Genomic DNA, 22,687 nt, shown 5'->3' on the forward strand with positions numbered 1-22,687 from the left:
TCTTGTGTTGTTCAAGAGTCAACTGCATACTCAGAAGTAGAAATGCTGAGTCGTACGATAGTTACAGTTGTGATTTTATGAGGAACCTCCACACTGTTTTCCATAGTGGCTGTGCCAATTTATATTCCCAGTAACTGTGTGCAAAGGTTCCCTTTTCTCAACACCCTTGCCAACACTTCTTATCACTTGGCTTTTTGATAATAGCTCTCCCAACAGGTATGAGGTGATCTGTTATTGTGGTCTAGATTACCATCTCACTGATGATTAGTGATGCTGAGCCCCTGTTCACATAGCTGTTGGCCATTTCTATGTCTTCCTTAGAAAATATTTAGGTTCTTTGCTCATCTGTAATTGAGTTGTATGAGTTCCTTTTATAATTTACATATTAACTTATCAGATATATGGCTTGCAAAGTTTTTCTATTTCACCTTTTCATTTTGTTGATTGTTTCCATTGCTCTACAGAATCTTTTTAATTTGATGTAGCCCCACTGATTTTTCTTTTTCTTGTCTGTGTTTCTGTTGTCAAATTAAAAACAAAAAAACACAAAACTTTGCCATGACCAATGACAAGGAGCTTTCCCCTATGTTTTCTTCTAAGAATTTTATGATTTCTGGCCTCATTTTAAAGTCTTGAATCCATTTTTTTGAGTATGATGCAAGATAAGACTCTAGTTTACTCTTTGCAGGCAGATTTTCCGTTTTTTCAACACTATTTGTTGATTGAGGATACATTTTTTTTTTCCTTTTGTATTCTTAGTGCCGTTGTTAAGGATTACTTGCCTATATACGCATGGGTTTATACATGGCTGTATTCTGTTCCATTGATCTGTGTGTCTATGTTTATCCTGGTATCACACTGTCTTGAACTATAGTTCAAAATCAAGAAGCACCGTACTTACACCTTTGCTCCTCTTTGTCAAGATTACTTTATCTATTCAAGGTCTTTCGAGGTGTCATATGAATTTTAGCCTATTACTCTGGAAAATTCCACTGGAATTATGACACACATTACATTAAATCTGTAAATCACTTTGGGTAATATGAATATTTTAACAATGTGAATTCCTCCAATCCATATACTTGGGACATCATTTTATTTGTGTCTTTTCCACTTTCTTCAATCAATGTCTCCTTGTTTTCAGTGTATAGATCTTTTACTTCCTTGGTTAAATTTATTTCTAAGTATTTTATTCTTTTTGACGTTTTTGAAATAGAACTGTTTTCTTAATTTTTTTCAGGTAGTTTGTTGTTAATGTTTACAAACACAACTGAGTTTTGCGTGTTATTTTGTGTCCTGCAGCTTTGTTGAATTCATTTCTTAGTTCTAACATTTTCCTGGACACTCGGAACATTCACCCCACTCTCACTTTCCCCCACCAAGAAAGGTCACAATCTCTCTTGGTACTGAACTGTGCCAGCCTGAGACAAGGGCTAATGCCAATAAAGTCAAATTGCTGTTCTTACCCATTTCGAGTACAGCTGATCTAAGCTATATGCTTACCTGTGGTAATGCAATTTCTTAATTGCATTCTGGACCTTCTATAAAGGTATTTTGTTACTTATACAATGTTAAAATCTGGGCTACTGAGGGGATACAGGGGCTGGGAATTCCCATTCCACTGTATTACAGATGCCACTCAGTCAGGACCGTTTTCTTTATTTCCCGATACCAACAATTTTTCTGTGTTTATTCACATTGGCAAGCAAATGCCAGTTCTCTTGACATGTTATCTTGTTCTGAACCACAAAGGGAGATTCAAGGACTTGATTCATTATACAAAATACCAAAACCTTTATACTTACACTGAAATACAGCAATAAGTGGGATATACTTTGTTCATAAACACAGATATGGAAGTCAAATAAACTTTCAATTACAAGGAATAGTATTTTAAGAGTACCAAAAAAGAAAAAGAAAGCCCTAAACAGAAAAAGATACATCTCCCAGTTACTGAGGTCAAGTAAGAACAAAAGAAGACATGAAATATGTTCCTTTCAGCTCCATCTTGGCACTCAGTTACTTGGAATACTTACTCCTGTTTTCAATCACAAGATGAAGCATCTGCCCTGGATGTCTCTATGTGGGAGGAGCTGGAAGACTTAGTTCTGGAACGTGCCCTGCCTATGGCAGTAGTGCTCTGTCTTTGTCAGCTCTCAAGGCCTCTCTCTTCCTCATCCTATGATGTAATTCAGGACCTCCCAGGGCTTATATCAGTAAATGGACGCTACAGAACCCCACTGGTTCTGGGTGGCTATTTCTTTCACTTCTTTTGAAGGGGCTTTATCTATATATCTGACAATTCCTTCTCTGACCTGAGATCGCCCTCCTTAGACCAAAGGTCTCAAGCCCCTGACAACTGTACTGTGAGCACGATGTTCAGCTTGAGAGCTCTGCCTGGAGCCTTCTTATACCTAATATTCTGCGGGTGTTGCTTTCCTCAGTCCAGATGCATGGCTATCTTCCTATAGGCCCTTGCTCCTTTGATAAATGGCTTCTTGGGAAATGTCACATCCCTGAAAAGCCCCAAGCAGTGTCTCTACTGCAAGTGTTGCAGAGAAGTAGTCCCTGTCCTAGGAGTGAGGAGACATGGGAAATCCATGGCATAAGTAAGGGGGCCCAGGTAGAGACCTGTGAGAGAAACAAACATGGTAACCTGTGTCGGGAGCCATGTTAGGCATTACTGACAAAATGGAGGCGTGGCCCCAACCCCCTCTCCTCATCCCGCAGGCAGAGTCCCGGGATTAAAGAGTTAGGTTTTGTGATTCTGACTTGTTCTTTCTTCGGTTGAGTTGGCTGGAAAGAACGTTAAGGTGCTTGTTGTTCTTCAGAAAACTATGAGAAAGCACAAAGCCTTCTGCAGTTGTGCCCATAAAATAATCTATAAAGTAACCATTGGCATTTGTTCAAGGATTTTTACAAAGAATGTCCCAGGGTGAGCATGTAGGCCGCAGCTTGAGGCCACGGGAAGGATTGTTATCTGAGACCTGTTTGTGAGGGAAATGTTGATGGCAAAGGAAGTTTGCTGAATTTAGGGTTTAGGAATAATTAAGAATAGCGAGAAGCCTTTTTAGGAGAGAGTGAGCTTAGGATACTAGGGGCAAGCAGGATTTAGAAAGGTAAGAAATAAACTGAGGGATGTGGTATGCAGCCCAGACATAAGCATGAGTTACAATGTAATCACAATTAAACACCATTCTGAGAGAATGGCTGAAACAGGAACTCTGTTTAAAGGGCAACAATGAGACAATAAATCTGGGTGAGGGGGAACTGAAAAATGTCAAACCTCTGACCTAATGTTTTTGTCAAAGTATAAAAGAAGACCTGATGCTTGAAATAAACATGTAGGTCCGTACCTCGAGTCAGAGGCTACATCATTCTTGGCCGGCACCGCTCATCCCTTCAGGCTGATTCCCTGGCTGCTGGAGCTGGACTCCGGCAAACCTGTCCCTTCTCTCCTTCAGCCAGACTTCACAGGGAACTTATGTTCGAATACATAAACTTTATATTTTATGTCTAATAGATATTTCTTTATACAAAGAAATGGCTCTGAGATGACTTGTTTTTGAATCCTGATCTTTGGAGCTTATGTGTAACCGTAAAGCTTTCAGATCTTTTAAGCTTATCTGAGACTTCATATATATGGACAGATGATCCTATTGTCAGCAAACATCATTGCTTTGTTTCTTCTCTTCACATGTCACATTTATTTTAGTTTTATTATTATTATTGCTCTAGCTATGTATTACAATATAATAGTTTGACCTGAGAGTCCTTCTTCTTATTGCTTCTGATACATTTCACAGTAATGAAAATAAAAGGGGAATTAAGGGCACAAGGTCAGCTCAGGCTTGCAGGAGTGAGAGGGTGAGCTTTAGACTAACTCACCTCAAGGGCCTACGACCATCCTTGCCACTTACCAGCCATGGGAAGTTTGTCAGGTCATTAAACTCTCTGAGAGTGCCTCAGGCTCTTTATCTGTGAAGTGAGTTTGAGAAGCCCTGTCTGGAAGGACTGGTGGCATGGTAATTGTAAAGCATCTACCACAGTGCCTGGAAGGCACCATATGCCTCCTTTCTCATGACTGGTGGCTGCACTTTCCAGCAAAGATCTGACCTCCCTTAGGCCTGAAATAGGACCACTTTAGTGGCTCAGCAGTAAAGTATCTGCCTATGGTACATACAGGAGCTTCAGGAGACCTAAATCAGTCCCTGGGTTGGGAAGATTCCCTGGAGGAGGAAATGGCAACCCACTCCAGTTTTTCCCTGAAGAATCCCATGGACAGAGGAGCCTGGGGGCTACAGTCCATGAATCAAAAAAGAGCCAGGCACGACTTCGTGATTCAACAATGACAAAAAGAAGGCCTGATATAAAGAAGTAAGGGAAAGCCTTGCCTGACAGCCCTCCCCGGAGCTTTCTAGAACTGATATCAAAGGGTATGGCATGACACTCTTTGTCTCTATTCAAGGATGGGTCCACTCCTCAGTCTGCACTCAGGCTCCAAAATTTGACTTCTGGTGGGGCCTGGGGAATCCCCTCCTTCTGGACCTGAGGCTTATCTCCTCATAGTAAGACCCATACCTCCCTGTGAGCCTGGAGGAGGAAATAAGGGTGGCCTTATCTAGCTACCCCTGCCCATAGTCTCACAAGGATGAAAGCTCTAGAAGCTGGTTGAGGATAAAAGACAGTTCCTCTCAGGGTCCCAAATCAGGGTTTCAAATCAGGGTCCCAAATTTGACTCTCAGCCAAGCCCAAGATCCCCCCCTCTGTTGACATGGGACCACCACCATCAGACCAAAACCCTAACTTTCCTGCTACTCCTCGGTCAGAACTGAAGGGTCCCTTGGGCTGACAACTCTGCCTGGGGCCTTCTAGCCTGATACTAGGGAGGATTCTATGTGGTCATCCTGGTATGTGGGTTCCCACATTCTTTACCATCCTCACCCTGACTTAGAAATAACCTTGAAATATTTACAACCTGGAAATATTCACTGACTTACCTTAAGGCTTCTCCCCTCATGCCCCCAATTCCCTGAGACCCGCGAGGAAGAGGTGGAATTTGCCTCATTGGGCCACCACAGCCTGTGGTCTTCCGAGGCTAACAGTAGTGGAAGGAATAAGTTCTGCCCCATTGTTTTGAGGTGGGTGGTCTTTTCAGTCATCAGGGTCCTTACCTTGGCTTCTGGCACAATCTGGAAATCATACTTCTATGAGCTGTGGCTGCTCCCTTTGATCAGGATGAGGTTCCTTACCTCCATGAGATGTTCTGGAAGGAAGTGAGTAGGACTCACCATGTCACCAGGCCTAAGTGGCACAGTCTAAGGCCTAACAGGAACAGTGCCCTCTGTAGCCCCCTTCTTTCTGGGAGGGATCCTTCGCTGTCAGTCAGTGCCATCAGTTGATTTCCTTTTAGGAACTGGGTACCCTTCCTCAGCTGATAGAGGCTTCCTCCATTAGTCCAAGGATTTTAATGCCCTGAAGCCATTCTCCTTCAGGAAATAAGGGATACACTTACTCTGAAAGCCCTGCCTCTTCCCTCCCAGGGCCCATTACATTTGCAGAACTTTCTAAGAATTTATCTGTAATGGGGTAGTTGGCTGACACACTCCTCATACAGGACTGTGAAAATGTCATGCCTGGGATTTCCATTCTCTGATGAAGAGCCAGCCTATAAACCAAGGTCCACATCTCCTTGACACCCTCCAGTCAGAAGTCAGGGGGCCCTTGAGCTGGCTAGCACTTACCTATGCTTCCCAGGGCTAACTGGAGAGGAGGGACTTAGTGTAGCCCTGTCGGCTGGGGTTGAGGGGCTTCCATATCCACACCCTGGGTCTTCAATTTGACTCTGCACCCTTCCTGGGCCTCTATTCTCTGCTGATCTGAGGCTGAGGACTCTGCTGATTCCCAATGTCCCCACCTTCCCGGGACCTGAGCTGAAAATGTTAACCATAGCAGCCTGGATTGTTCTGGACTTCATGGGATTGCCAATGAGGACGGGTCTTTACAAGTTGCTACTGTTGTGGCTGGGTCTTTCTATCACCCTCATTCAGGTTTATCACCATCATTTCTGAGAGACTGACCCTCTCTCCTATCTAACCTCAGATCAGAACTCGGTCCCAAGACCAAGTTTCTGAGAAGCCTGAAAAATAAGCGAGGCATGCTTAGCCTAACAGTTCTGAGATCCTGTGTCTGAGAGCAGACGGGAGTGCTGTCCCAGTGACTCCCACCCCATATTCTGGGGTGTTGCTCTCCTCAATCCTCCTCCATGGGGTCCTCACCTTGCTGTGTCTTGGATTAAAGGCTTCTGGGGAAATTCCACATCTCTGCAAACTCTTGAGCCGTTTGCTCTGCAGTGCTACAGAGAATGAATGGGTCCCTGTCCCAGGAGTGATGGGAGATGGACAAGGAGAGGTGGCAGCCCGTCAGGGAAAAAAAAAAAAGTACATCAATCTATCTCCTCATCAGCCAGGTGAAGGTTCTCATGGCATTTCTGTTCTGATAGATTTACTTTCTATAGGCAAGAGACTGTAAGCAAGATATGGAGAGCCCTTGGTCTTCAGAGGTTATCTAACATGGCCAACGTACATGCTTATACTGGCACAGAATATTGTCTCTTTCTTTCATCCGTGAGTAATGAATAAGGTATACGTATTTTTTGTTAAATATATTTGGTATTCTTACTGCTCTGGCTACACATTCCAATCCAGTAGCTTGAGCACAAGGGCATTCTTTTTTTATCACCTAGGACAAATTTTGAAGTGCTGAGAAAAACACTGAAATACAAGATACAGGGTGGGGACTTTACTGGTGGTCCAGTGGCTAGCACCCCAGGCTCCTGATGCAGGGGGCCCAGGTTTGATCCCTTGTCAGGGAAGTAAATCCCATGTGCCGCAAATAAGATTCAGCACAGCCAAATAAATAAATAAATAAAAAGTAAATAAATAAAGAAAAGGAAATGAAATGTCAAAAGTACTTGTTTAAAAAAAAGACGAGGGTGTGTCTCAGGGTGGGGAGAGAAGAATAGTAAGACTGCTCATGTTAGTTTAGGGCAGGAGTCTAGTCCCAGCTCTGTCAATTACCAGCCTTAAGTATTTTGGCACAAAACCAAACTCTAACTCTATAAGCCTCAGGCTCTCCACTGTAAAGTGAGTTTGATAAGCTCTGTCTGGTAGGATTGGTGGAATATATGTATTTATGGAAAGCATTGGGCACGGCGCCTGTATCTATTGAGACATTAGGGGCAATGGCAGTTATCACTATGATTATCTTGACCTCAGATGTTACATCAGCTGGGTTTTTTGTTTTTTGCTTTTTTTGGCATCTAAGAGATGTCAGGGACTATGCAGTGTTCTAACTGATAAAAAATAAAAAAAGATCCAACCTCCCCAATCAGCCAAACTTCTGCTTAGCAATGAAACCAAAGTAATATGTTCTTGCCACCCCCTCTTTACCTTGCTTCTTTCTTGTTCGTTCTGATTTAGAGAGTAACTCAGCCTCTTCCAAATAATGACAGCTTCTCTGAGAAACTATAACTGCATGGGCAGAGGCATGCACTGCTTTTTTTTTTTTTTGACTAAACATTGCCAGTACAAGCATGAAGTTTTCTTAAGAGCAGATGCTCAATTAATGTTTGTGTAAAAGAAGAACCACGTATAAATCATTTGCTGTAATTTATATTCTCAAACATTCTTGAAAAATATAATCCAATCAAAGTATATATCTTTTACATTTATATAAAGGGAAACTAAACAGAGAGTAAGTAAAGCAAACCCCAAATTGACAAACTTTCAGCTATTTGTCTGTGCTTCTATGTTCTGAGCCTTAGTGTGGTGTCTTGCATATTTCTATGGATATTCTTATCCTAAAGTGTAGTTATTCTCATCTTGGATCACAAAAGTGATTTGAGGATTTCCAGTATGTATTTCAAAGAACAAAACTCTTAATCCTAAATCTGACAAACAGCAAACAGCATGAGACCCATGTAATTCAAATACTTCTATCATGAACCTAAAATAAACTTTGTTGTAAAAAGTAACAATTGAAAATTGAGGAATAAAAAGTCAACAAGTTATTGATGCATATTCGGAACACAGGTTGACAGGCTTTTCCAACCACAAAGTGAAGAATGGGCTTCAGACCACACTAGGGGCCAGATGAGTGGCTGGATGTGGCCCTGGAGTGGGCACTGGTTGAGGCAGAAGTGCCATCCCTGGCTGCAGCAGAAGTGCCATCCCTGGCTGCAGCAGAAGTGCCATCCCTGGCCGAGGCCAAAGGGCCAGCACCGGCCAAGGCAGACATATCAGCCATGGCTGAGGCTGAAGTGCCAGCCCTGGCTGCAGCAGAAGTGCCAGGTCTGGCCGAGGCAGAAGGGTCAGCGCTGGCTGAGGCAGAAGGGCCGGTCCCGGTTGCAGCTCTGGCTCCGGTTCTCTCTGCCTCCTCTTCTCAAAGCCTCCTCATAATGCAGCAGTAAGGCGTCAGGGACCAAATCGTTGACCTTGGTCAAAAATTGCAGGACTTTCGTCTTGCTGTTTTCTGTGAGCGCTTTAGGACCCCAGAGGAACTCATAGCGAGGGGGATTGCTGCCAGGCACCTGGTTGTATTCCAGGTACTCTTCCTGCACCAGATTTTCTGTGATGAGCTTCCTGGTGTCTCCAAAGATGAAGTGCATTCTTCCATCATAGATGCCCAGAATATTCAGGAACTTCCAGACCTCCTCCTCAGAGGCACGATGGCCATTCAGGTAGATGACACCCAGTAGAGGCATCAGAAGACCATTCTTCGGCAGCCCCCAGTCACCTCTCATAGACTCACTGTCGCTGAGATCTAGGTTGCTCACCAGGGTATAGCAGTGACTGTTGGGCCTGACTTCCTTGAGCACCAGGCCAAACACCATCTCCATGTGCTCAGAGGCCCTGCTGAGGATCTCAGAGAATTGTGCCTTGTACCTTCTGTGGATAACCTTCACCATTTCTGACCTCTTAATTAGCTCCCTCATCTTATATTTTAACAGCATGTACTTCACCAAATTCTCTGACTCCATGGTCAGAAGATCTGTATGAGAGCTCTCAGCAGCAGCTGAGGCCTGGGAGGAATTTTCACCTCCCTGAACTTGGCCCTCGGCACCTACACCAGATCTCGAGCGTGCTGTGCCACCTACTCCAGATCTCGAGCGTGCTGTGCCACCACCACCAGATCTTTTGCGTATAGCACCTGCAGCAGCACTGGTGGTGCCTTGGGCTCCCTGAGGCCCCTTGGGGGTGCCAGCAGCAGACAAGCTTGAGGGAGCACTCTCTGAATCAGGAGGGGAGGAGGAGGTGGTCTCTTCTCCCCTAGATGTGGTAGCCTGATCATGAAGACCCTGGATCTCAGCCCGGGCCTGGCGACGTTTCTCACGAGCACGGTGCTTACTCTTCTGCCCACGAGGCATGACAGCTGTGGTCAGGGACCGCAGGCAGGGGTCTGGGCCAATAGACAGGAGATTGGGGCACCTGGAGGATGGAGAATGAGGTGACATGAGCACGTTAGAACAGGGAGATTCTACCTTGGCTTAATCAAAGGCCGCCTCTGCAGGTGTCCTTGAGGACACTGCCCTAGGAACCCATAAGCCTCCTGCTCAGCCTGTCCCCTGAGAATCCCAGAGGAAGAACAGAGGCCTTACTATTCCTCTGCATCCTCTCAGCCCTGCTTTGCATTTACTGAGGTGACACCAGGTGCTGACAGTGGGGTCCTCTCTGCTCATCTTCAGTATTATCACATCAAGTCCTGGCTCTGATGCAGACACTTCAGAACTCCACATGATCCAGAAGCAAGTGAAGGGATGCCTCAGTCCACCTCCCTCCCAGGGGATACCCAGTGCTGAGAGCTCAGTAGGGTCTTTTCAACCCTGACTTCACTGGGATCATCATTCATGGTCCTTACCTTGGCTCCTTAAAATGCTGGGCACTATTCTCCATTTGCTAACTGGTGGCTGCACCTTCAGACAAGACATTTCCCCTCCCCTAGACTTGGTATAAAACAGTAAAGCAGATGTTCAACCTCACAGCCCATCCCTGAGATTTCCTGGGCTGAAATCCAAGGGTTGGGATGCATGCTCTGAGTCCTCACTCAGGTTCCTTAACTGGGCGCCTGGCAGAGAACCTCCCCTTTCTCCTGAACTGATACCTGTCTGATAGTAAAAGCCAATCACCCTGTGTCCCCACAGGAGGAAGTGAAGATGACCTCATCTTCCCAAACACGGTCTCCTAAGAATGGAAGCTGTTGCAGGCAGGTTGATGTCCCTGTGGTCCCATTCAAGATCCCAATTCAAAGTTAAAATTTTTTTTTTTTTTTGCTTCTCTTTTCTTCTATATGTCTTTTTTAAAACAAATTTATTTATTTTTAATGGAAGGATAATATCTTTACAATATTGTGTTATTTTCTGCCCCACATCAATATGAATCAGCCATAGGTATACTGTATGTCCCCTCCCTCTCCAAACTCTCTCCCCCCTCCACCCCATCCCACCCCTCTTAAGCTGTTAGAGCACTGGCTTTGAGCTCCCTGAGTCATAAAACTAATTCCCAGTGGTTATTTATTTTACATATGGTAATGTGAACGTTTTCAATGTAACTCTCTCAATCTGTCCCTCCCTCTCCTTCCCCCACTGTTTACACCATTGTGTTCTCTATGTCTGCAGAGCCAGGCTGTCCTGCAAAGAGGTTCATCAGTACCATCTTTCTGGATTCCATATATATGCATTAATATATGATATGAGCTTTCCTCTTTCTGACTTAATTCACTCTGCATAAAAAACTAGAAATAAAACTACCACATGAGCCAACAGTACCATTACAGAGGATATATCCTGAGGAAACTAACTGAAAAAGACACTTGTACTCAAATGTTCACTGCAGCACTATTTACAATAGCCAGGACATAGAAGTATCCAAGGTCTACAGTTGACACATGACAGGGTCTAAGAGCACTCCCTCTGTTCACCACTGCCTTAGCTGACCACTCCTTAGCCCACAGTGGGGACTGACATGTATTCTTGAGGTCTGCCAGGGATGACGTCAGGGAGGATTTGGTCCGAATGATGTGGTGTCGAACATATCCATAGCCCCCGAGGTTCTCACCATGACCCCTGGCAAATCTGAAACCCTCCCTTAATAACCTAAGGCTACCACTTTGACCTGGTTGCTCATTTCCCTGAGATGTCCCGGCAAGTGTCATGTCAAAACGCCCAATTCTCCCAGGCTTTAAAACAGGGCTGGCGCTTTATGTGGCCCCGTTTCTTAAGGAAGTGGCCGCCATCCTTACTCAGCGACACAACCATGAATCATGTTGCAGACTAGCTCCCTTTGTTGAACTGGGTTTATTCGGTTAGAGCAAGGTTCTCACTTCACCAAAACCACCTCCAGTGGACACCAGGGGGCACCACAGTTGGCCAGCTTAACCGAGGCCTCCTAGAGCCCAGTATAGGGGAGTCGCTCAGTGTGGCCCTCTTGCAGTGTCGAACTCTGCTCCTCAGCCCTCAGGGCCATAATCTAGGTCCTAGACCTCCTACGGGGTAGAATCTGGGCCTACCCCCACAGACCAACGCCTTAGCCTGAGACACTCTAGACCACATTCAGCCGATAGCTCTGAGGGGCCCACAAGAGCCATATCACAGGGGTGGGATGTGGATGGGTCACTTTTATTACTGGGAGGGTTGGGAAAGTCCCTTCAGCTACATTCAAGTCCTCACCTTGGTTCCAGACGAGTCCTGGACACTAAGTCTCCGCCAAACGGTTACTGCGGCTACTGGTCGAGCTCCTCGCCTTCGAAGCGGAAGTGGAGGGGAGCTGCGTAGGGTCCTACGTGAGGTCGTCTGGGGTCGACGGCAAGGGCAGCATGCTACGGGAAGCCCGGTAGCTCAATATTCATCTGTCCCTGGATTCGCTCTCAGGGTCCTACGTGTGCAGTTTATCAGAGCCCCGAACGCCTCCATCTATAAACCCAAGTCCTACAGCCCCCAAACAAAGCCCTTGCCTTCCGAAGTCCCTGCTACTGCTGCTGCTAAGTCACTTCAGTCATGTCCGACTCTGTGCGACCCCATAGATGGCAGCCCTCCAGGCTCCCCCTTCCCTGGGATTCTCCAGGCAAGAACACTGGAGTGGGTTGCCATTTCCTTCTCCAACCCAAGTCCCTAGTGGAAGGAATCAGAGCACTGCTCTGGGGAGATCCTCTCATTAGCACTGATCGTCCTCACCTTAAGTCCGGTTATGGTCAAGATGACACCCCTCTGCAGATCTGGGGCCCTATCCTGCTAGAGAAGGCCTTGTCCTCCCTGAGTTCACACAGGTGGAATGTGGGGACCACTTAGAAGTAGCTGTTCTGGGTCTCTCAGAGCTAAGAATTTACAGAATGCTGTTTGGCTCCCTCTCCAGCGGTCCCCACTAACACTCAGCATTGTCATCTGAGGTCCTGCTTAGGCTCAGGTTCCTCCACCCATCTAATAGGCTGATCCTATTAGACAGAGGCCTCACCTCACTGAGAATTTCCAGACTGAAATCAACCTGACATCTGTGCCCTGAGATTCCTGGGGAGCACAGCGATAGAGATTTTCCAGGGCCTCCTTCGATGCAGTGTGTGCTACTGTGAGTGCACTTTCACGTCCTCACATTGACACGGGACGAACCCTGTAACTCCACTCTCTGCTTTGTGAAGCTACTTGTCTTACATCAAGGTCCTAGTCTCCTTGAGAATTCCAAGTTGGAAGTCAGGGTGACCCTCATGTGATCGTAGTCCAGAAGGGCCTCCGAAAACAGGCAGCAGGGATGCAACTCGAGTCCTTCTGGATTCCTCTTGCTCAGCATCCTTACTACATCTACCACAGCCTGAGACTGCTCCTTCTACTGATCTAAGATAGTTCTTTGGGTGACCACTATAATCAGGAGTCACTGTCTCCACAGTCCTCTTTTATGGAGTTCTGATATGAGTTTCTGTTGCTTAATTAAAGGCTTCCTGGGAAATGCATATTCCTACAAACACTTGAGCAGTTACCCTCTAGCAAATCTTGGAGAAAATGGGTCTCAGTCCCCAAAGTGATGTAAGATTAGGAAAATGCAGCAGAAATCAAGGAACTCAGGACAGATGTTATGCTGTCAGAGAAAAAGAGCTGATATATTTCTTCTCCTCAGCCAGATTTTGGGTGTGTGCTTAGTTGCTCAGTCATGTCCTACTCTTTGCAACCCCATGGACTGTAGCCTGCCAGGCTCCTCTGTCCATGGGGATTCTCCAGGCAAGAATCCTGGAGTGAGTTGCTCTCCTCCAGCGGATGTACCAAACCCAGGAATCAAACCCAGGACTCCCACATTGCAGGTGGATTCTTTACTTTCTGAGCCACCATATTTAGGGTGGTTCTAAAATGTTTGCTTTCAGGACTCTCCTGTTGGTCCAGTGGTTATGACTCTGTACTCCCAGTGAAGGGGCCCCAGGTTTGATCCCTGGTCAGGTAATTGGATCCCACATACCAGAACTAAGAGTTCATGTGCCACAACTAAAACTTTCATATGCCACAACTAAAGAGCCTGCATGTGGCAACAAAGATCCCGAGTGTCACAGCTAAGACTCAGAGCAGCCAAAAATAAATATTTTTAATTAAAAAAATTAAGTATTTACTTTCTAAATAGAAGCATAGCACCTGATAATCTTGTAAGCCCTTGATAACTTGAGGGTGTCTGAATTTGCACATGCAGATAATCATATGGTTACTGAGCATTATCTCTTTCTCTCCTTTATCTCTCTTAATTCTTTTGGTTATGTGCTATGTGGCAATACTGATGGTAGGAGAGTTTGGGGGAGAGTGGATACATGTCTATGTATGGGTGAGTCCCTGCACTGTTCATCTGAAACTGTCACAATATTCTTAATCGGCTATCCCCAAGCAAAAAATAAACGTTTAAATTACAGAAAACAAAACTGTGCTTCCAGTGTAAGGGGTATGAGTTCAAACCCTGGTTGTGGAATTAGGATCCCATGTTTCAAGGGGCAGTCCTAAGATGGCAGAGGAATAGGATGGGGAGACCACTTTCTCCCCCACAAATTCATTGAAAGAACATTTGAATGCTGAGAAAATTCCACAAAACAACTTCTGAACGCGGGCAGAGGACATCAGGAACCTACAAAGGCAGTTTATTGTCTTCAAAAGGAGGTAGGACAACATATAAAAGATAAACATAGAGATAAAAGAGGTAGGGATGGAAATCCATCCCGGGAAGGGAATCTTAAAGAGAGTAGTTTCCGAACACCACGAAACACTCTCACTGGCGGGTCTGTGGTGAGCCTAGGAATCTTAGAGGGAAATATAATCGGGAGGAAAAAAAAAATACATACATAAATAATTAAAACCCACAGATTACATGCCTAATGGCAACTCCCAGTGGAGCAGCAGCCTAGACACTCACGTCTGCCACTAGCAAGGCAGGGGGGGCGGGGCGGGGGGGGGGGCCTTGACAGGGAGGCGCAGGCTGCATTGCTTAGGGTAAGGACCCCGTGTCTGAATGCCCCGAGGGCAATCTGAGGGAACTAAATTGAGATAGCAACCCAGACTCTGGGATAGCTATCCCGTGAAGAGCTAATACCCAGTGATTTTCTTAATGGCATCTGGGAACGCATCTGTTGCCTGTTGATTTCGCAAAAGCTGCTTCTCCTATTATTTTGATATTTTAAGTCAAACCTCTTTCTAAATTTGTCAGGCCATCCTTTGCTGCCATTAAATTCTCCAGCTTTAGATCCTTCACACCCGCCTTTTGCTTTAGGTTGTCATAATGACTTTTATTTTTCTTCAATCATATTAGAGTCTATAGGTATGCCTTGCTTATAGCAATCCTGCACCCACATACAAGCTATATTTTAAACACAAGATAAAAATGTAGTTCAAAAAAGCACAAGGTTTTCACACCTGCTGGTGTAGCTGCACTTAAATTTCCTGTTCTTTTTCTTACAGTGGTCCTTATGCTGGATTCATTCATCTTGAAATGGTGGCAACCACGATTGCAGACCCACACTGTGGTACACAACAAGCAATTCAACTTTTTTGCATAATGTCGTGACTTCTCTCTGCTTCTTGAGAGCACTTCCAGCACCACTAGGGGCACTTCATATGAGTCCTATCATGTTATTCAAGGTTTACAATATATCATAGTAAACACAATGAGAACTACCTGAAAACCACTGGTGATCAGTTTTTTGAGATCACAATTTACTACTGAAACTGCTCATCAGGGACGAATAGTGCTATTCATGGTCCATAAGTGTGTGTGTGTGTGTGTGTGTGTGTGTGTGTGCGCGCGCGTGCATAACTTTTGATAAATTTAATATTTTCATATTTGTGTATATTTTATGGTTCAGTTCAGTTCAGTTCAGTCACTCAGTCATGTCTGACTCTTTGCGACCCCATGAATCACAGCACACCAGGCCTCCCTGTCCATCACACACTCCCAGAGTTCACTCAGACTCACGTCCATTTAGTCGGTGATGCCATCCAGCCATCTCATCCTCTGTCATCCCCTTCTCCTCCTGCCCCCAATCCCTCCCAGCATCAGAGTCTTTTCCAATGAGTCAACTCTTCGCATGAGGTGGCCAGAGAACTGGAGTTTCAGCTTTAGCATCATTCCTTCCAAAGAAATCCCAGGGCTGATCTCCTTCAGAATGGACTGGTTGGATCTCCTTGCAGTCCACGGGACTCTCAAGAGTCTTCTCCAACACCACAGTTCAAAAGCATCAATTCTTCGGCGCTCAGCCTTCTTCACAGTCCAACTCTTACATCCATACATGACCACAGGAAAAACTATAGCCTTGACTAGACGGACCTTTGTTGACAAAGTAATGTCTCTGCTTTTGAATATGCTATCTAGGTTGGTCATAACTTTCCTTCCAAGGAGTAAGCGTCTTTTAATTTCATGGCTGCACTCACCATCTGCAGTGATTTTGGAGCCCCCAAAAATAAAGCCTGACACTGTTTCCCCATCTATTTCCCATGAAGTGATAAAATAGACTAGTATCTACATAAATTTTATGCATTCATGACAGCTTTTTCTTAATCTTTTTATATTCCTAGGATATGCGAGTCACCTGTTTTTTCAAGTCATCTCAAACCTCTGAATAGTTTTCCAATGTATTTATTGAAAAAAATTCATCTATATGTGGACCTGCACAGTTGAAATTTGTGTTGTTCAAGGGTCGACTACATACAAGGAATTGGCAATGCTGAGTCGTAGGATAGTTACAGTTGTGATTTTCTGAGGAACCTCCACACTTCTTTTCCATAGTGGCCGTGCCAATTTATATTCCCAGCAACTGTGTGCAAAGGTTCCCTTTTCTCAACACCCTTGCCAAAACGTGTTATCACTTGGTTTTTGATAATAGCTCTCCCAACAGGTATGAGGTGATCTCTTACTGTGGTGTGGATTATCATCTCTCTGGTGGTTAGTGATGCTGAGCTCCTTTTCATATAGCTGTTGGGCATTTGTATGTCTTCTTTGGAAAATATTTAGGTTCTTTGCTCCTTTTTTAGTTATTTTCAATTAATTAGTCTGTTATTGAGTTGTCTGAGTTCCTTTTATATTAAGTTATCAGACATATGGCTTGCAAACTTTTTCTCCTATTCCACCTTTTCATTTAGTTGATTGTTTCCATTGCTATACAGAATCTTTTTAATTTGATGTAGTGCCATTTATTTTTGTTTTTCTTGCCTGTGTTTCTGTTGTCAAATTACAAAGAACAACAACAACAAAAAAACTAAAATCCCCAGAACATTGCCAAGACAAACGACAAAGAGTTCTCCCCTATGTGTTCTTCTAACTGTTTTAAGGTTTCTGATCTCATTTTTAAGTCTTAAATCCATTCTGCATTTTTTGAGTATGATGTAAGATACGACTCCAGTTTGATACTTTTCATGCAAATATTCAGTTTTCTCAACACTATTTGTTGACTGAGGATACTATCTTTTTCACTGTGTATTCTTTGTGCCTTTGTCAAAGATTACTTGACTATATGTGCATGGTTGTATTTCTAGGCTCTATTCTGTTCCATTGGTCTGTGTATCTATGTATATGCTGGTATCATATTGTCTTGAACAAAGGCAAGAAGAGCCAGGCTTCCACCTTTGCTTGTCTTTCTCAACGTTATTTTGTCTACCCAAGGTCTTTTGTGGTTTCATAAGAATTTTAGCATTTCTATTTCTCTGGAAAATTCCAGTGGAATTATGACACACAGTACATTAAGTCTGTAGATCACTTTGGGCAGTATGGATATTTGAACAGTATGACTTCTTCCAATCCATATACTTGGGACATCTTTTTATTTGTGTCTTTTCCAATTTGTTCCATCAGTGTCTTGTTGCCTTCAGTGTATAGACATTTCACTTCCTTGATTAAATTTATTTCTAAGTACTTTATTCTTTTTGACATATTTGAAATAGAACTGTTTTCTTAACTTCTTTTTCAGATAGGTTGTTGTCAGTATTTAGAAGCACAACTCACTTTTCTGTGATATTTTGTGTCCTGCACCTTTCTTGAATACCTTTCTTAGTACTAACAGTTTCCTGGACACTCAAAACATTCACCCCATTGTCACTTTGCCCTACCAGGAAAGGTCGCAATCTCTTTTGGTACCAAGCTGTACCAGCCCGAGACAGGGGGTGATGCCAATAGAGTCAAATCACTGGGCTTATGCATTGCAAGTGCAGCTGATCTAAGTTTTATGCTTACCTGTGGTACTGCAATTTCTTAATTGGGTTCTAGACCTTTTATAAAGGTATTTTGTTACTTATACAATTTTAAAATCTGGGCTGCTGAAGGGAAACAGGGGCTGGGAATTCCTGTTCCACTGTATTGCAGATGCCACACAGTCAAGACCCTTTTCTTTATTTCCTGATAACAACAATTTCACTTAGTCTTCATTCACATTGGCAAGAAACTCCCAATACTTTTGACATGTTATCTTTCTCTGAATCACAGAGATTCAAGGATTTCTGATTCATTATCTGATTCATTATAGAAAATACCAAAAGCTTTATACTTATACTGAAAAACAGTAATAAATGGGATATACTTTGTTCATAAACACAGATACGGGAGTCAAAGAAACCTTCAATTACAAGGAAGAATATTTCAATACTATGAAAAAGAAAGCCCTAAGCAGAAAAAGATACATATCCCAGTTACTGAGGTCAAGCAAGAACAAAAAAAGACATAAAATGTATTCCCTTAAGCTCCATCTTGGCACTCAATTACTTGGAATACTTACTTCTCTTTTCAACCTCAAGATGAAGGATCTGCCCTGGATGTCACTATGTGGGAGGAGCTGGAGGACTTAGATCTGGAACGTGCCCTGCCCATGGCAGTAGCACTCTCTCTTAGCTCTCAAGGCCTCTCTCTACCTCATCCTATGATGAAATTCAGGACCTCCGAGGGCTGACAGCAGCAAGTGGACACTACAGAACCCCAGCGGTTCTGGGTGGCTATTTCTTTCACTTTTTATTAAGGGACTTCACATATATATTTGACAATTCCTACTCTGACCTGAGATTGCCCTCCTTAGACAAAAGGTTTCAAGTCCCTGACAACTATACTGTGACAACAGACAAAAGAGATGTTCAACTTGAGGTCTCTCCCTGGATCCTTCTTATACCTAATATTCCTGGGTGTGCTTTCCTCAGTCCAGATGTATGGGTGTCCCCCTATAAGCCCTTGGCCCTTTGATTAAAGGCTTCTTAGGAAATGCCACATCCCTGAAAAGCCCTGATCAGTTTCCCTACTCCAAACCTTGCAGAGAAGGAGTCCCTGTCCTAGAAGTGATAAGAGATGGGAAATCCATGACATAAATAAGGGGGCCCAGGTAGAGACCTGTGAGAGAAACAAAATGTGGTAACCTGGCCGTCTGTCCTTTAGCCAGACTTCTCAGGCAATCTCTGTTCTAATAAATAAATTTTATATTTTAGATCTAATAGATATTTTCTATACAAAAAAAATGCTTATGTGATGATTGTTTTGTGAGTCCTTGATCTTTAAGCTTATTTGAAACCTCATATGTATGCATAAATGATCTTATTGCCAGCAAATATTATCTCTTTTTTCCTCTCTTCATATGTCACATTTGTTTTGGCATTATTATTATTAATAATAAACATTGCTCTGGCTATGTATTACAATGTAATAGTTTGACCTCAGAGTCTTTCTTCTTATTGCTTCCAATACATTTCACAGTAATGAGAATAAGAAGGGAATTAAGGGTACAAGGTCAGCTCAGGCTTGCAGGAGTGAGAGGGTGAGCTTTAGACTAACTCAGATCAAGGGCCTATGTCACTTACCAGCCATGGAAAAGTTTGTCACATTATTAAACTGAGAGAGCCTTGGGCTCTTTAACTGTGAAGGGAGTTTGACAAGCCCTGTCTGGAAAGACTGGTGGCATGTGGTGGTAACTGTAAAGCATCTGTCACAGGGCCTGGCAGGCACCATATCCCTCCCTTCTCATGACTGGTGCCTGCACTTTCCAACAAAGATCTGACCTCCCTTAGGGCTGATATCGAGCTTCCCTGGTGGCTCAGCAGTAAAGGATCCGCCTGAGATACAGGAGCTGCAGGAGACACAGACTCAGTCTCTGGGTCAGAAAGATCCCCTGGAGGAGGAAATGGCAACCCAGCCTAGAATTCTTGGAATTCTTGGAATATCCCATGGACAAAGGAGCCTGGCGGGGTACAGTCCATGGAGTCACAAGAAAGTGAGACATGACTTAGCAATTCAACAAGAAGAAGGCCTGGTATAAAGAAGTGAGGGAGAGCCTTGCCTGACAGTCTTCCCCTGAGCTTTCTAGAACTGACATCAAAGGGGAGGGCAGGACTCTCCTTTGTACCCTCTATTCAGGGATGAGTAGACCCCTCAGTCTCCACTCGAGCTTCACAATTTGACTTCTGGTGGGGCCTGGGGAATCCCTTCCTTCTTGACCTGAGGCCTGTCTCCTCATAGTAAGACCGATACCTCCCTGTGAGCCTGGAGGAGGAAATAAGAGTGGCCTTATCTAGCCACCCCTCCCCATAGTCTCACAAGAATGAAAGCTGTGGCAAGCTCCTTGAGGATGACAGGTGGTTCCTCTCAGGGTCCCAAATTTGACTCTAAGCCAAGCCCAAGACTCTCCGCTCTGTTGACATGGGACCACCACCATCAGACCAAAACCCTAACTTTCCTGCTACTCTTCAGTCAGAGCTGAAGGGCCCCTTGGCCTGACAACTCTACCTGTGGCCTTCTAGCCTGACAGTAGGGAAGATTCTCTGTGGCCATCCTGGTATGTATGTTTAGACAGTTTTACCATCCTCACCCTGACTTGGAAATAACCTGGAAATATTCACAAACTGGAAATATTCCCTGACTTGCCTTAAAGCTTCTCCCATCAGGCCCCCAATTCCGAGACCCCCAAGGAAGAAGTGGAGTTTGCCTCATCGGGCCACAACAGGCTGTGGTCTTCTGAGGCTAACAGTAGTGGAAGCAATGTGTTCTGCCCCCATTGTTTTGAGATGGATGGTCTTTTCAGTCATCAGGGTCCTTACCCTCTGGTACAAACTGGAAATCATCCTTCTGCTGACCTGTGGTCGCTCTGTTTGATCAGGATGAGATTCCTTACCTCCATGTGATCCTCTGGGAGGAAGTGAGTAGGACTCACCATGTCACCAGGCCTAAGTGGCACAGTCTAAGACCTAACAGGGACAGTGCCCTCCGTGGCCCCCTTCTTTCTGAGAGGGATCCTTCATTGTCAGTCAGTGCCATCAATTGAACACTATTAGGAACTGGGTACCCTACATCAGCTAAATGAGGCCTCCCCATTAGCCCAAGGACTTTAAGGCCCTGAAGCCATTCACCTTCAGAAAATAAGGGATAAACTTAGTCTGAAAGCCCTGCCTGTTCCCTCCCAGGGCCCATTACATTTGCAGGACTTTCTAAGAATTTATTGTAATGGGCTAGTTGCCTGCCGCACTCCTCAGACAAGAGTGTGCCACTGTCATACCTGGGATTTCCACTCTCTGATGAACAGCCCGCCTATAAACCAAGGTCCTCATCTCCTTGACACCAACCAGGCAGAAGTCACGGGGCCCTTGAGCTGGCCAGCACTTACCTATGCCTCCCAGGGCTAACTGGAGAAGATGAGCTAAGTGTAGTCCTGTTGGCTGTGAGTTGAGGGGCTTCCATATCCACACCCTGGGTCTTCACTTTGACTCTGCACCCTTCCTGGGGCTCTATTCTCTGCTGATCTGAGGCTGAGGGCTCTGCTGATTCCCAAAATCCCTACCTTCCCGGGACCTGAGTTGAAAGTGTTAACTACAGCAGCCCGGATTGTTCTGGACTTCGTATACTTGCCAATAAGGACAAGTATATCTTTACAGGTTCCTACTATGGGGCTGTATCTTTCCATCACCCTCATTCAGGTTAATCACTGTCATTTCTGAGAGACTGATCCTCTCTCCTCTACCAACCTCAGAACTCTGCACCAAGACCAAGTTTCTTAGGTCTCTGAGAAGCCTGAAGAATAAGCGAGGCCATGCTTAGCCCAACAGTTCTGAGATCCCCTGTGACTGAGAGCAGTTGGGAGTGCTGTTCCAGTGACCAACCTCCATATTCTGGGGTGTTGCTCTCTTCAATCCTCCTACATGGGGCCCTCATCTTGCTTTCTGTGTCTTGGATTAAAGGCTTCTGGGGAAATTCCACATCTCTGCAAACCCTTGAACTGTGTTTGCTCTGCAATGCTATGGAGAATGAATGGGTCCCTGTCTCAGGAGTGATAGGAGATGGAGAAGCTACAGCCCAAGGCAGGAGTTCCAGGATAGGTGGTCATCCATCAGAGGAAAAAAGTACATAAATCTATCTCATCAGCCAGGGGAAGATTCTCATGTCATTTCTGTTCTGGTAGATTTACTTTCTACAGACAAGAGACTGTAAGCATGATATGGAGAGCCCTTGGTCTTCAGAGCTTATCTAACATGGCCAATGCACATGCTAATACTGTCACCGAATATCGTCTCTTTCATTTATCTATGAGTACTGAATAAGGGATATGCATTTCTGGTTAAATATATTTGGTATTCTTACTGCTCTGGCTACACATTCTGATGCAGTAGCTTGAGCACAAGGACATTCTTTTTTATCACCTAGGACAAATTTCGAAGTACTGAGAAAAACACTGAAATAAAAGTTACAGGGTGGGGACTTTCCTGGTGGTCCAGTGGCTAATACCTCAGGCTCCCAATGCAGGGGGCCCAGGTTCGATCCCTGGTCAGGGAAGTAGACCCCATGTGCTGCAACTAAGATCTAGCACAGCCAAATAAATAAATAAGAAAAAGGACAAGTGAGAAGTGAAAGTGAAGTTGCTCAGTCGTGTCCGACTCTTTGTGACCCCATGGGCTATAGCCTATCAGGCTCCTCTGTCCATGAGATTTTCCAGGCAAGAGTACTGGAGTGGGTTGCCATTTCCTTCTCCAGGGGATCTTCCCAACCCAGGGATCTAAATAGGGTCTCCTGCATTGCTGGCAGAGGCTTTTACCATCTGGACTTCCCTGGGCCATCAGGGAAGTCCAAAAGAGAGAATTACCATGTGAAAGTGAAAGTCACGTCCGACTCTGTGACCCCATGGACTGTACAGTCCATGGAGTCCATGGAATTCTCCAGGCCAGAATACT

At 44.6% G+C, this 22,687-nt stretch overlaps 1 protein-coding gene across 1 annotated transcript; it reads right to left on the reverse strand.

The window, feature by feature from the left end:
- Positions 1-7,674: 7,674 nt before the first annotated feature.
- Positions 7,675-11,970, reverse strand: LOC139181033 (melanoma-associated antigen B2-like). Its single transcript, XM_070783749.1, has 2 exons — positions 11,726-11,970; positions 7,675-9,488 (listed from the first exon to the last, which is right to left on the reverse strand). The coding sequence occupies exon 2, from the start codon at positions 9,425-9,427 to the stop codon at positions 8,372-8,374; it is 1,056 nt and encodes a 351-aa protein (XP_070639850.1). The 5' UTR covers positions 9,428-9,488; positions 11,726-11,970; the 3' UTR covers positions 7,675-8,371.
- Between the last annotated feature and the right edge of the window lie 10,717 nt (positions 11,971-22,687).

The sequence above is a fragment of the Bos indicus genome, chromosome X, assembly GCF_029378745.1.
Source record: "Bos indicus isolate NIAB-ARS_2022 breed Sahiwal x Tharparkar chromosome X, NIAB-ARS_B.indTharparkar_mat_pri_1.0, whole genome shotgun sequence".
In the NCBI taxonomy this organism is placed as follows: domain Eukaryota; kingdom Metazoa; phylum Chordata; class Mammalia; order Artiodactyla; family Bovidae; genus Bos; species Bos indicus.